The sequence below is a fragment of the Saccostrea cucullata genome, unplaced genomic scaffold (assembly GCF_032062105.1).
Source record: "Saccostrea cucullata isolate Sc308-1 unplaced genomic scaffold, CSIRO_AGI_Scuc_v1 ctg607, whole genome shotgun sequence".
NCBI lineage: Eukaryota > Metazoa > Mollusca > Bivalvia > Ostreida > Ostreidae > Saccostrea > Saccostrea cuccullata.
In genome coordinates, this window is record NW_026933462.1 from 335,229 (window position 1) to 350,053 (window position 14,825).

The window sequence follows — 14,825 nt, forward strand, 5'->3', positions numbered from 1 at the left end:
CAATGTTTTAATAATAATGATGTACATGTATCAAGATACTGAAAATATGAAAGAATTTTTTTTCTAGAATTCTTGGTACTTACAGGGAGCTTTCGGAACAAATCGGCCTTTACAGTTAACGTCCAGGAAATCCTCACAGAATCCACTCTCTGGCGAGAACAGCTGAGGATAGGGACACTCGTCCTGGTTAGGTTCGAATCCTTCGTACTGAACAGCATACCGAGAGCAGTTGTAGTACCTGGCACAGTTGTTCGGATCCATCAGAAGCAGACCCTCGTTCCCGCGACATACATCGTTCATCGTCGACAGAGCTCGGGGGAAGTCGGGTCGCAGGTTGTTGTTGTTGATGCTGTTGGTGCCCACGATATTGTTAATATTCATGGAGGACCGGGTGTTGACGGGGTCAGGAACGTTAGGGGGTGGAGGCCTAGACCGGTTAACGTCAATCATCGGTGGAATGCCATTAATAGCTTGCCTGGCTATCTCCTCTGGATCGTAAGGCGCCTTTTCTGGGAACAAGGTTGGTCCTCAGGAAAGATTTATTCATTATCATAAATAGCTTTTCGAATGCAACATGTTTAAAATGTAGGGTTAATGAAACTTTTTCGTCGAAAGAAATGTTTAGATCGATTCTATTTCCGCAAACCTGCGGCTACTTCCTGCAATATTCATTCGGTCTTGCAAGTGAAATACTGACAGATAGGACGATTTTCTCCTGAGTTTGGACTTTCAGTGGGCGTGGCATTCTCGGCGCTATACGTAACGGCGAATACTAGTAGATTCTCATTGGTTAAGAAATTATTAACATCAGAAACTTAAAATTGTTGTTGACAACGATGAGACGACTTATGCCACACCTCTGTGCCGTGAGAGAACTTTTAATTGGCTATTTACTATACCAGTTGACATTCGGCCGCATTTCTATCATATGTATATTTCAACAGTGAAGGGAAACTGTGTAAATTTCCGAAGCTAATTCGGTAACGTCGAGAATGCCACGCCTTACTGAAAGTCCAGACTAAGCGTGTAATGGTCCTAATTGAGCGAGCTGGTGCTAAATTTTAATTTTGCAAATAAATACAAAAAAAAAATATTTGGTCCGCTTTCGTGGCGATAACAAGTGTAAAATATTTTCTTCTTTGCTAGAAATTGATGATTATCAATGCACTTAAATATAAAAGCTTCACAGAAGCGAGTAAACCATGGCCAGTTTCTGATTTAACAGAATTTAAGATCAGAGGATGAGATTTTGTACAATAATAAGTTTGGATCGATGGGAAAATTTAGACTGGATGTTTGGAAAATAAACGTCGGACCAAAGCAGAATAGAGAATTAATTTCATTGGGAAAAAATTTGAAATGTTTGTCATTATTTTCCATGAGAAAGAGCACATTAGCCGCATATTTTGCGAAATAGAATGGATACAGAATTTTTGTAATTATAGATATATTAAATATATTTCTTTGGAAATTTTTTTAATAACAAAATAGGTATAAATAAACATTAACCGAATCACATGGATGCTTGCAAAGTACAACAACAAAGTCTTACTGATGTCTTGTCCTAAACATCGCCTGTTGACAGGGTCAAAGTTATTGTTTCCGGGACATGTTAATCTATTGATAGTTCTTTCCCCCTCGCATTCAATATACCACGGAGTCTGCTCTCTACCCAGGAAGGCGTTCTTGCCGTCCGGAAGTCCTTCACAGCTTGGGTTTTCTAGTTCACAAACCGGACAATCCGGTCCAGAACACTGGTATTGCTCATAGTCACCTGTAACGTTATGCCAGTTTAATAAATTGAATTATTCATAATTTCAAAAGGTATGAATCGTGTTAAGGAAAATAACTGTATGAAACCATTCTTATCTTCACTTGTGTGTGCAATGATTGTTATTGTTTTGTAAGTTTCCAAAAAAAGTAAACTGTAAAAAAATTCTTGCTTAAAAAATATATAATTGAGCACTCAAATTGTGCTCAAATGAGTTTTAAATTCTTACATGGTGCCTTATATTTAAAAAAAAAAACAATTGATCACTCAAATTTGCTCAAATGGGTTTTTAGATTCTTACACGGTGCCTTATATTCAACCCTGCCGTTGCAGTCAACTTCTTTGAAGTCTAGACACGCCTGTTTAGTTGGGGAATACAATCTTGGATAAGGACATTCTTTGATCATTCGCTTCCTGTCTCGACAGTCAAAAAACTTGGAACAGATGCCCGGGTGTTCCATTCTTGCATTTGGATTGGTGGTGCACAAGATGTCTACGGCCCCTAGAAAATTAAAAGAAAAGTTACCAACAACGGAAAAAAATATCTCAAAATGTGTTATATCAATACAAGCATGCGTTTAGGCATGTTTGTGACTTGGTCTTATAAGTAATGACGTTTTGAACATGAACTTACGTGGATCGACGTCTCGAGTGCACCTCCCCAGTACCGGATCAAAGACTCCGTCTCGACAAATTTCGATTTTTTGGGTCTTGTTGTTACGGCACGTTAGGTAAAACTTTGTGAGTAGTCTCCCCTGGTATGATGTGGGACCATTTGGGACGCCTTCACATCCGGGTATCAGATCAGTACACGGCGTGCAGTCCGGACCGGAACACTGATGTCTGACGTAATCACCTTCAAAAATTTAAATTAAGACTTGATGTTTTCCCGTAAGTAATTCAAAGGGGATGTGATAAAATAATTGGTGGGGATAAAGACCACAATTAAAAAATGTTGAATCTTGTGTAAGAAGTTCGAAACGTCTTCGCCACAAAATAAACCAATTTTCAGAAAATTTTAAGCAATATCCAATATTTTATACAAATAACTCACAAGGAGAGAGAGGTTCTGTCCTTTCCCCGCAATCTACCGAGGCGTAGTCGTCACACCTGAGGGTCTCGGCGTTAAAGAGTTTCGGGTAAGGACACTCATTAAGATAGGCAGGCTGATTTGGGAGGTTGTTCATGTTGCTGCAGTCGTAGTACTGAGCGCAGCTTTCCGGGTGTAGTACCTGCACAGTTGGATGGTTTGGACAGAAGCTCCTCACAACGTCTGAAAAAAAATGTAAAAGTGTGGAAAAAAGTGCAGATTGTCGAGAACTGAATACATGAACAAGTTCATGATTTTTCAATTGAGAGAAGATGGAGAACAAGACTTTTGATTTACAAGCAAGGAAATAAATGTTACATGTATGTAACTTGGGGAAGGGATAAAACAAGACGTTTGTATACTTTAAAATGAAGCGATACATTCTTCATTATTTCTGAATTTACTGCAGACATTGTGAACGATACTAGGTTCTGACAAGACATAGTGAAGTGGAAAGTCAAACCTTCATAAATGCGTTCTCTTTTTCACTCAATTTTTGTTCTTAGTGAGCACAAACTGATCAAGCTTACATGTATATAACCATATTTAGCATTAATCAGATTTGGATCCCCCGTCAAAATGAGCTCTAAAGACCTTTTGGGTTATATTATTCCAAACTGGAAATAATTTACGATAAAAAATTCTTTTCTTCTTTATTCTTCTGGACAATAAATTTCAGGATTTTAACCAAGACTGGCTATTCTGTCCCATTTAGGCAGGAGGTCAAAATTTGTTAAACATTTCAGAATGCATCTTAATTTGAAACAAGATGTAACATAATATTTTGTTTTGTCAAAAGCCTCTAAGTATGCCTACTTGCTCTAATCCTTAATTTAATATTTACAAATATCAATTGGAAAAGGTTAGATGAAGGCTAGATCCAAACTAATTGAATAATAGGATTGGAACGACGAAATGTCTTATAGATTTTTACATATTCAGAGTGATTTAAATGGCTAATTAAAATTCATATTCACCTGGGAAGAATGAAGCATAATGTAAGTTACAGGAAATGTTCATGATAATTGACGATAATAAATTTTTTTTTGTGTCATAATTAAAATCATCATTGATAAACAAATAATTTACAATAGTTATCAGGTCTGTTTATTTAAATGACTTCCGGATCGATATAGATAATATAGATGATGAGGTAAATTGGGGATTTTTTAAGGTGGCCATCCAAATAATTGTTCAAAGTTTGAATAGAATATTTGGGATTTTATTGGTGTTGGCGCATATCTACTTTTACCTACTGTTAGTATATTAAACTACATGTATGTTGTATTATTGTCAGTGGTGAATAATCTAGCAAGACATTGCTTTTTTGAAAGTGTGATATTTCCATGTTTTAAAACAATTGGTGATAATTTGTCAAAGGAAAACTCTACATCTTAAGGGAAAAATGAACCCGGAAAAACAGAATATCAACAAAACTGAACGACATGCATTAAATGATTACTTAAAACTAATAGCATCCGGTAGACACCGGTAATTATTTAACAGAGCCCAAGGTTTCGGGTTGCATATACACTGAACTTATTTTTTTTCTTAACCTCTAGCTTAAATACTGAGTACATATTACCACCCATTCTTTAAATATACAAGTTATTATGTTCCATAAACGAAATGAAACTTTTAGGACTTATGTAACATACATTTTTTCCTTATTGATGACGTCACTTCCGGTTCGGAAATATTCTCGATTTTATGATTTTTGAAGGGCCATGTTCTCCGCATACGTTCTAAAACATGGCTCTTGATAGAAACATGAAACTTTCAGGCATGATAGACCTAAGTCTATAAATTTGCAAAAAGTATTTCATTTTTGTCGGAAGTGCCGCACGTCGGCGCTCGCTGTGGCCCGAAAAATGTCATATCGCGAATTTCAAAATTTCTAACACCTTTTCTACGATATCTTTTTACCTGGAAATATTTTGTTAAAACACATAGAACAAAAAAGTGTAGAATTCCAAGATCTTTCAAATGATATCTCGAAAAAAGGGCTGGCCTCTGTATTTTTGAAGGAGAACAGATACATTCATTCACCGTCCTTTGGTTTTTTTCTTGGACTCGTTTAAAAACAAAGCACTTCTTGTACCAGTTGAACTATAGGCCCCGTCATTTCTTTTATCAAGTTAAAAATGATATGCGACAGACATTCGTATTCATAAATATAGGCTGAAAAAAATGATTTTAAATTGACAAATAGAAATTATAATCAATCATAAAAAACCCCAAATCGTATATGTTTCACAAATCAATCAAGTTCGTCAATCCCATTTTTTCTTAATCTTTGACAGCCTTGTAATTTTGATAAAGAATTGTATTGAGCTCTAATTTTATTGTTTTTGATCTAACAAACCAAATTTACACTGGGATCATTTAATTATCTGTAGATAATTTATTTCTTCTTCAGAATATCACCGTCAAATAAAGCATCCACTGTCTTTAAGAATTTGATAATTGGAATGAAATGCATACATCACAAAAATTGACGTTTATTGAATAATTTTTGTCACGAAACCTTTCATTTCAGTCCTTTCTTGTGTATAACATGTGTTAAATTACTGATACACCTATCACTACATAGGAAATTCTGATGTAATTCTACTTCCTGGCAAGTTAGTCGCGGAATAAATTAATCAAAAATAGAAAAAATCGTTTAAATGTAAAAAAAAAAAAAAAAAAAAAAAAAAAAAAAAAAAAAAAAAACAAAAAACAAAAAACAAAAAAACAAAACAAAAAAAAAAAAAAAACAACAACAACAAAAACAACCAAAAAAAAAAAACACGGTTACTTGTACATGTATATGATAATGTTTTGCTGTTACATGTAGCAACAGTTGAATAAATATACACACATGTTTATATAAATAAAATAATTTTCATTTTAAAACGAAATTGCCCCGACTTGATCTCAATATATTGGTAAGGGGCAATAAGCATGGAACGATTACTCTTATGTTGTACACATTTAGTCTAGTTTTCTGTTAACGTTCCTTTTATGCTCTGTGTTGTCAGCTGCAACTGCTTTGGCTTTAATGAGACAGGGAACCAAGCTAATGTACAGTGTATACTATGAACAGTTCAGAGACTTTCGAACGTCAACATGTCGGATCTCGATAAATTTAAAGCGTGTAAACATTTTTTATATAATTGCATGAATATGATTTACAAGCGTTGAAAAAAGCTATTTAGATATATAAATTGCAACTCTATGAATCATGCGGAGGAGCGCATCTGCTCTGATTTGATAAACTGCAACTTTAAAGTACATGGGGACATATTTTAACCGTGGTGATGGATCGAGTCGAGACTCGGTTAGTTAGATCACTCATTGGTGTAAGCTGTAAAAAGAATTAGTAAGAGCACTCATTGGTCTAAACTGTTCAAAGAATTAGTTAGAGCACTCATTGGTTTAAAACTTTAAACTGTACAAAAATTAGTTAGAACACTTATTGGTCTAAGCTGTACAAAGAATAGTTAGAGCACTCATTGGTTTAAACTGTACAAAGAATTAGTTAGAGCACTTATTGGTCTAAGCTGTACAAAGAATTAGTTAGAGCATTCATTGGTTTAAAATGTACAAAGAATTAGAGCATTAATTGGTGTAAGCTGTACAAAAAATTAGTTAGAACACTTATTGGTCTAAGCTGTACAAAGGATAGTTAGAGCACTCATTGGTTCAAAGAATTAGTTAGAGCACTTATTGGTCTAAGCTGTACAAAGAATTAGTTAGAGCACTCATTGGTTTAAACTGTACAAAGAATTAGTTAGAGCACTTATTGGTCTAAGCTGTACAAAGAATTAGTTAGAGCACTCATTGGTTTAAACTGTACAGAATAGTTATAATTAGTTTGAACACTCACTACTAGAAAATTAGTTTGCTCACTTACTGCTTTACGCTACAGAATAGTTAGTTTGTTCAATCAATCACTGCTTAAGCTGTATATAATAGATAGTTTGAGCATGTACAGATATAAGCTGTGACTGAATAGAATAGTTAGTTTGCTCAGTTACTGGTTTAAGCTACCGAATAGTTAGTTCGTTCAATCACTGCTTTAAGGAAGGCCCACACTTTTACGGATCCGGTTCTAATTTTACACATCAATATAAAATTCTGATTCTCACTTGTCTGTTGATATAAAATCTTTTTGGGTGATTGAAAATAATTTAGCAAGTATATATTTGTTTATTATAGTGTCATTGTGCATACAAAGCATTTAATATATACATTATTTATGGAAATTAACACTTTGCACTCTGTCCATAGGATCTATATGTCATTTGGTACGAACACAGACACAAAATTCTTACCGTAATTGCCTTTATGGACCTAAACTTTTTTTCAAATTTTTTTAAAACAAACTAACTTAAGATCTATTTTTATTGATTTAGAGCCTATACCATCCATTTAATTTTTACTTTTTAAAAATTTTGCAATGAATAATTGAAAAAATTGATATTCCAAAATTGGGGGTATACGTCTTCAAAAGAGAGCACTTATTGGTCTAAGCTGTACAAAGAATTAGTTAGAGCACCCATTGGTTTAAACTCTACAAAGAATAGTTTGTTAAAAATTCTCTGGTCAACCATAATAAAGTATGTGTTTTTGTTAACATTAGATATAATTCTTAATAATTTTAAAGAAAAAATGGCATCTAAACAGTTTGAATTTTGAGAATTATAAAAAATAAAGATATTTTGAGATTTTTTCCTGAAAGACATGGACAGACTCAACATCAATTTGTTAATGTTTTGCAGTAAAGATTTCAAATATTCTCTTGGCAAATGAATATTTTTGATCTTCATAAGTTTTAACATAAATTTGATGTGATTTGGTGCATAACTAAGAGAAATATGATATGACACTTTTTTATGTTCAATTTTGGCTGTTGAGTTTTTAGAGGTATGTGCTCTGAGACCTGTTGTATGAAAATTAACCTGCAAAGATATGCCTTTTATGGGTGTTTTAGTTAGTTTAAGACTTATTCAAGGTATTCAAATTGAAAAATTATCAGTTTGACAGAAAATTCTTAAAGTACGGACCTACCTTAAGTTGTATAGAATAGATAGTTTGAGCATCATGTACAGATATACATGTCAGCTGTACAGAATAGTTAGTGTGATCAATTACTGCTTTAAGCTGTACAGAATACTAGTAGTTAGCTTGATCACTGACTGCTTTAAGTTGTACAGAGTAGCTAGTTTGATCATCCACTGCTTTAAGCTACGGAATAGTTCATTTAATCACTCGCTGCTTTAAGTTGTACAGAATAGTTACATGTAGTTTGGCTACTTATTGCTGTAGGCTGTACAGAGTTACATCAAGTTTGGTATATGGATGTACATGTATACGCAAGTTTTTTTAAAGGTTTTAAAAGTACCCGAGTCTTTCCATTTGAGAAAAATAACTACATTTGGTTGAAATCGGGGGAAATATCATAATTCATATTTTATTTATTTTAAATAAATTCAAATAGGAGTTGTTGTTTTTTTTTCATTTGCAGGGTATTTATTGACTTATTCTGCATTTAGTCGCTCAGTGTTTGGAGCATGCCTTTTAATTTATTTAAACACCATGCCTGATATACTGACAATTTTTGTACCATGATTTTGTTTGGTTCGATTCTCTTTTGGAATTTTCTTTTAAGAAATACGGGAAAACACATACTATTTACCATTGGGAATGGGACCTATTACAGCCCCCTAATAACCCTGATGAATTTTCTACTTATTGAAACTTGGCGACTTTTATACTGTATTCCATCTTCTGTATATGGTATTTAGATGATAGTGAATTAATTCAGAAGGACACCAAGGCATTAAAAAATGAAAGACGTAGGAGGAACTAAATACTGTGTACCATTTGAAATCTTATGTAAAGGAATATCTCTTTTTGAGAAATGAAAAACGAGTGCTGTCTCATTGTTTCTGCTTGTTTACACGTGAGAGATATGGCCCGTCATAATAAATTAAAAAGAACTTGCTAGGGTCAGAGATTTACATATAATGAAGTTTTAATTTGTTAAGTAGTATAAGCGACCAAATTGCCTTCATAAGTCATGGGTTAGCTGGTACGTCATAACAACTTACAAACCAGAAAAAAAGATGAATGTATTGATGAATTGGTAATTATAAATAAAGGCATGTCATGTACTTCTTTAATTAAGATAGGACAACAGTCAAATAAAAATACGTGTTATTGCAATAATAAAAGATATACATCTTAGCATTAATAATTTCTTTTGTCAAGGAAAACAGACACACCCTGTGAAATGGACTCATTTTTATATGTTGTGTCAGCGTATAACGTCATGATTGCTCTTTAAAAATGCTATTTCTTCCTAAATTAGTTAATGATCTTTAGTGTACTCCATTTCTTTATCTTATATTTTATGTTTTGCAATACTAGGACAAAACGAGATATAATTAATGAATATAAAGGCGCCTTTGTTTCAGATGTAAAGGAGAAAAAAAAAAGTAAGTTAATTGTTAATTATTTCTAACCCCCCCCCCCACCCCCACCCACACACACACACTAACATATCAAAATTTTTCATTTCGATTCATATATCCGATTGACTCCTTTAATACGTAAAAATTTTACACAGCATACTTTTCCTATATGTTTATCTTAAATTTTGAAGTTGCATTATTTGTTAAAGCGCATGGCAATTTATGCATTGCGGTCAAAAGTGTATAAGTTTGCCCCAAGCACCAGTCTGCTTTCTAATTTCCTTGAAGTTTTTAGAGCTTACTATGACATTTAAGTTCATTTAAAGAAATTCTATGCAACATATATTTTACTGTGCCGAATGCCATTAGTAGCGAGAAGGACTTTTATTTGAAACTAGACTTCACAAGATGTTCGTTATGACAGGCGACAAACTACGTGCATCCTCTTTACATAAATACCAATGAAAAGTTCCAAAATCTCGACATTTATTAGATTTGTAACCTGAATTACCCCATGTTCTAAATGCTGAAGAAATAACAGAATATTTCTTGACGTACATACTATGGGCAGTTGATTTTTAAGAGTTTGGTATGAAAGAGTCTTATTAGAAGTTCAAGACAGAAAAATAATTAAAATCTTCATAGATTTTTTTGGAACATTGTTTTGAAGAACATCTCATATCGCCAGTTATTTTGATAATATTATATACATGTATATTTTGTTTGTTGTTGAACGTCCACCTCGAGAATTTTTTACTCATTTAAAGACACCACCACTTGCGACTGGAGAGCTGCAAATTTGACCTACATTCGGCGATCAGGGCCATTGAGCAGTGAGGGATCTTTTTAGTGCCAGACTGCGACACGGGACCTCGGTTTATACGGTCTCACCCGAAGGACCAGTCTCCACGTCCCCGAGTGGGATTAGAACCCGTAAGGTAGGGATCAATTCCTTACGTGACTCTATAGAGCCGACGTCCTATGACTGCCAATGCGCCATACGGGCTATCCAACTCACTTTCGATCTCAATATCACATTCCAATTGTAATAGTGAGACTAAGATGAATAAATTAAAAAAAAAATTTTGGATTATGGCCCCTGTGATTGATCTCCAAGAAGTCAGCAAACAAAATGTATTGAATAGGAATACAAGTACTGATAATTTGAATAGAAATTCTGGAGATAGAATACACTGTATAAGTAATGAAAAGAAGCAATTTCAGAAGGTTGGACAATACATATAAATACTGAAGATGGAATTTGATTACAAAGTACTTGAGATGATTGCAAGTTGAAGATATAAAAACTGATAAAAGGAATATATACTGAAGTAAATTCATAAGTAATCAAACTTTGAATATAAAAATACTGAAGACGGAATATAAGTACCGAAGATTAAATTATAGTACTGAAGATTAATAACATAAATACATGTATTGACGTAAGAATATGAGGATACGACAAATCAACTCACCCTGAGTTCTCTGGCATGGTTGGAGGCTGTTTTGGGGCCATGTACACGTTTTGCTGTCGTAGTTATAATAAAGTGTAGCAGGACAGTCTATCCAGAAAGGCATTTTTAATCCGTTGGCATTTTGACAATGAAGATAGCCATTGCAGTTCCAAGGTATTCCTACGTAAACTTCTTCATTGGAACAAAAGTCAATCAAGCCAGGGTAATATCCTCTTTTTAATTTAGCTGACGATAATCCTATTGTTAATACACTAATATAACACAAAGTCTGTAGGAACCGATTTATAGGCATCCTGTAATATATTTAAAAAAGAAAAACACAAAATTAAAACAAAATTAACACTGAAGACTTCGCATTGCAGTCATTGACCCGTGTTTTTTCACGTTTTTTAAAAAAAAAGTCAGTTGGATTTCAATTTAACTTCTGGATTTCACGTACTTTAAGTTTAGAAAACATGTAACAGACAAGTCTGATATTTATATAGAAATATAAATTATGCAAAAACAATTTCGTAACGGTCCTATAGGCTACTTAGTTCACGCATGACAGAACTTGGTTCGCAGTTGGTTCGCCCGATATCGAACAGAAGGACTATGCCTGGAACAAAAATTCAATCACGGAGCTTTGATAGGTATATTAACATTTTGTTGTTACTTATTTAGAATTCAATGTTTACATTGTTTTGTCAAATAGCCATCATTCATTACCGAAGGAATGAGTTAGATGTTAATTTATTAATGAGGCGTGAAAATGGAATTAATTGGTAACAAGTAGCACTTCCAGGAACACGCCCAAGTCCATCTGATTACCGGTCTCTCTCTCTCTCTAAGATCAAAAAATAATCCTTGGCCTTCTCCATTATCCAAGTTACCCATGGACTGTACGATATTTTACAGAAAGCCCCGCATTTGGAGAGCATGGGAGATATTTTAGGCTTTTATTCAATTATTTTCCGTAAAGGTATCTTGCAAAGCACTTAATGCATTAAAACATTCTATTTAAAATAAGTTAAAGGTGCAAAATAAAGTCATCACTGCTTCATCAGTAAAGAATACATGTGTAAGTGCAATGTACATTTTACTTTGCTCTTCGTCTTTTCATTTTGCATGAAATGTGGAATACATATTGATGGTGGAAGGAACCAAAAGTTTAGAGGTTATAATACTAGTAATAAGTTGTGGGCGTTTTCTAAATGAAATGGACATTTGGGCAAATATAATCAAGTATGGTATTAATCTGACACTTCTAGAATCCTTGTTCTTTGTTGATTCACACATTTGATGGATGAATCCTAAAACTTGATATTTAATGTCCATGAACTATTCCAAGACCTTTAGAAATATTTATGAGAAAAACAGAATTCTAGTTTCTGTTTCTTTTGTGTTGTTTATTATTTCTAAAGAAGTCATCAACATAAGACTATTCTCAGTCATGGTATAATTGAAACATGATTGATATAAAACAAAAAATGAAATTTGAATATAATGGAAACCACGTGGTAACTCTCAATTTTCTCAGCATTCGAGTTTAGAAGATTTGTTTTGAACAAAAAAATGAGCAATGATTTTTACAACAAAAACCAAAACAAAGAGTAAACTCTAGAACCTTTTAAATTGCCAACACATTCTGTGCTAAAAAGTTAGGACTACTGCTTTACTTTCTTCTTTTTTTGCATACTATTTGTAATAAATTCATCATATTGCCACAATGAATATTAAAAAGGAATTTATTTCAGGGTCTAGTATTCTTAAATTGTTAATAATTATACTTGTATATCACAAAAAAAAGTTCTGATGAATGATAAGGTGTCTAGGAGTTCATCAGGCGGTGACAACTCCCTTCTAGATAGGATTTAAAAAAAAAAGACTTTGAAAACGCCTGCCTTTTGAATTAAGTTTACTTACTAAAATTAGAGCCCGAAAAAAAGTTAATGAAAATTTGAAATTTTTTACATTTGTTGCATACATGGGAAAGTATTAATTAATTTTTAAAAAGTTCTCAAAGTGTCAACTGCAAGCGTTTCAAAAGACAGCGCCCAAGTTTAAAATACGAAAAATTATGTAAATAATCAAAATAATTAATATGTTTCGTGATTGTTACAAGCAATTTTATACACACAAAACATATGGCGACATGTTGACAAGTAAGACGCCATTTTTTAGATAGTATTTAAAAAAAAATGCTTTCAATGAGATGTTTTTGGGGTTATATCTAAGGTCAGCCTGTTATTATTCATGCAATGTACATGTATACTCATTAATCTTTCATTATGGATCTGTTTTTCAATCTTTTCAAATCATCATCATCGATCTCGCAAACAAATTTTGATAATAAATAAAAAAAAAACTCTATTTATTATTGAAAAGTAACAATAAAATGTTTTAAGTGAAAAAATTAAACAGTTTAAAAATGTAACATTTCATTTGGTGCTTCGTGCATATGACTGCAATGTAAAGAACCAATCAAAAGTTTTATAAGTTTCGCCTTACATCATACATACATTATCGTTTACTGATTTATATTTGTGTCGTTTGCTGATTTTAATTTTGAAAATAAAAATAAGTCGTGTACAGTTCCAGCAACAGTCAGACAGGCAACAAACATCAAATGTTCACTATCTGCAAGAAAGCTAAAAATACCATTGCAGGACAGCCAGATATGTGACCAACCGATATCACAACACCTCGTCGGTCACAGATATGCTGGACACCCTTCACTGACAAACTCTGGAGGATCATAGAAAGAGAACCAGGTTAATCCTTTTGTATAAAATCCGAAATGGCCTAGTCAAAATTGAAACATCGGATAAACTAGTGTCACTGTCAAGACTCTTACATTTCTTAATCCAAGTATCATCTAGTAACACTCAAGTTCGGAAGGAATACTTCTACCCCTGGACCATCAGGGATAGGAACGCTCTACCCACTGACATATAGCATCATCTAAGAGCCTTGATGTCTTCAGGACCCGCTTACTTGATTAAATTAGTGAAGTTTTTTTACTTGAAGTTTTGAAACTGTAAAGCATCTCAAATTTAAAACAATTTATTAAGTTTGTATTACGACCCGAAACATCAGAGGTGGCAGTATCATCAGTGATTGCACCCGCAGACTGGTTAATAACTGTAAAACACTAAAAAAACTTGTATGCGCCGTTCGAAGTGGCAATACAGTGATTGTGCGTAAATAGTTCATTTTTATATGTGAGGCATCTATCCATTTCTTTCTTCATTCATCAGTTCAATTTTTTCTAGAATATTTTCTATATTTGAAATAACGAAGTGCAACAAAAATCGATTTCCCAGCTTTCACGTCGATCAATGTTGCTGAAATGATCCAATCCGAAATACCAGACTTCTTAAGACGGGTTATTTTAAGTTTAAACGTAACCCTAATGTTTGGCTTTCAAGATACAAGTAAATTTAAACCATTTTACATAAACTTTTCCGTAGTGACGTAGAGCATATGTACTTTATGTTGAGTTTTGCGATCATCAGCGGTTTAATTGTTAAACTTCAATGACAATTAAAAAAGCCTTAAAAATGCATGGAATGGTATATGTATACCGACAATGCACGCCCCTTATGTAATAAAATTTCATGGCATGTGCATAAGAGCAGAAATGAAGGGTCCATAAATTAGACGTACCGAAGTGTCGCTATTGGAAATGAAACCAAAAAAGAAATTGCGTCTTTCTTTGAACCCCCTGTCCCCTCAAAAAACCGATCTGCCTCCCTCAGTTCTCACATGATCTATGTTTACTAACTGTTTACTTTACCGATTTTACAAGAAATGCAGTCAAAATCTCGAAACGTTCGAAAAGTTATATCTCAATGTTTGGGGAACCACAAATTATTATTGTACAGAGATGGTGCATCGGGGAATACAGATTCACATCATTGATTGCAATCCAAGGAGAAGTTATTTCGAATATATTGCGATTCCGCATTACAAGAAAAACCTTAAAATATTCCTTTGGGATAGTGACCAAAATAATGAACGAATTGAACTTCAAAAACTAAATTACT

The 14,825-nt window shown here is 33.4% G+C and overlaps 1 protein-coding gene across 2 annotated transcripts in view; it reads right to left on the reverse strand.

Annotated features, from left to right (window-relative positions):
* The window catches only part of LOC134238409 (uncharacterized), a 31,990-nt gene that overhangs the window by 12,596 nt on the left and 4,569 nt on the right, over positions 1–14,825 (reverse strand). For both annotated transcript variants that reach the window (XM_062720536.1, XM_062720535.1), the window contains exons 2-7: positions 10,798–11,090; positions 2,826–3,044; positions 2,406–2,627; positions 2,073–2,273; positions 1,553–1,774; positions 84–527 (exon numbers count right to left, since the gene is read on the reverse strand). In XM_062720536.1, the coding sequence (XP_062576520.1) occupies positions 84–527; positions 1,553–1,774; positions 2,073–2,273; positions 2,406–2,627; positions 2,826–3,044; positions 10,798–11,090 (1,601 nt within the window). The remainder of the gene's footprint in view (positions 1–83; positions 528–1,552; positions 1,775–2,072; positions 2,274–2,405; positions 2,628–2,825; positions 3,045–10,797; positions 11,091–14,825) is intronic.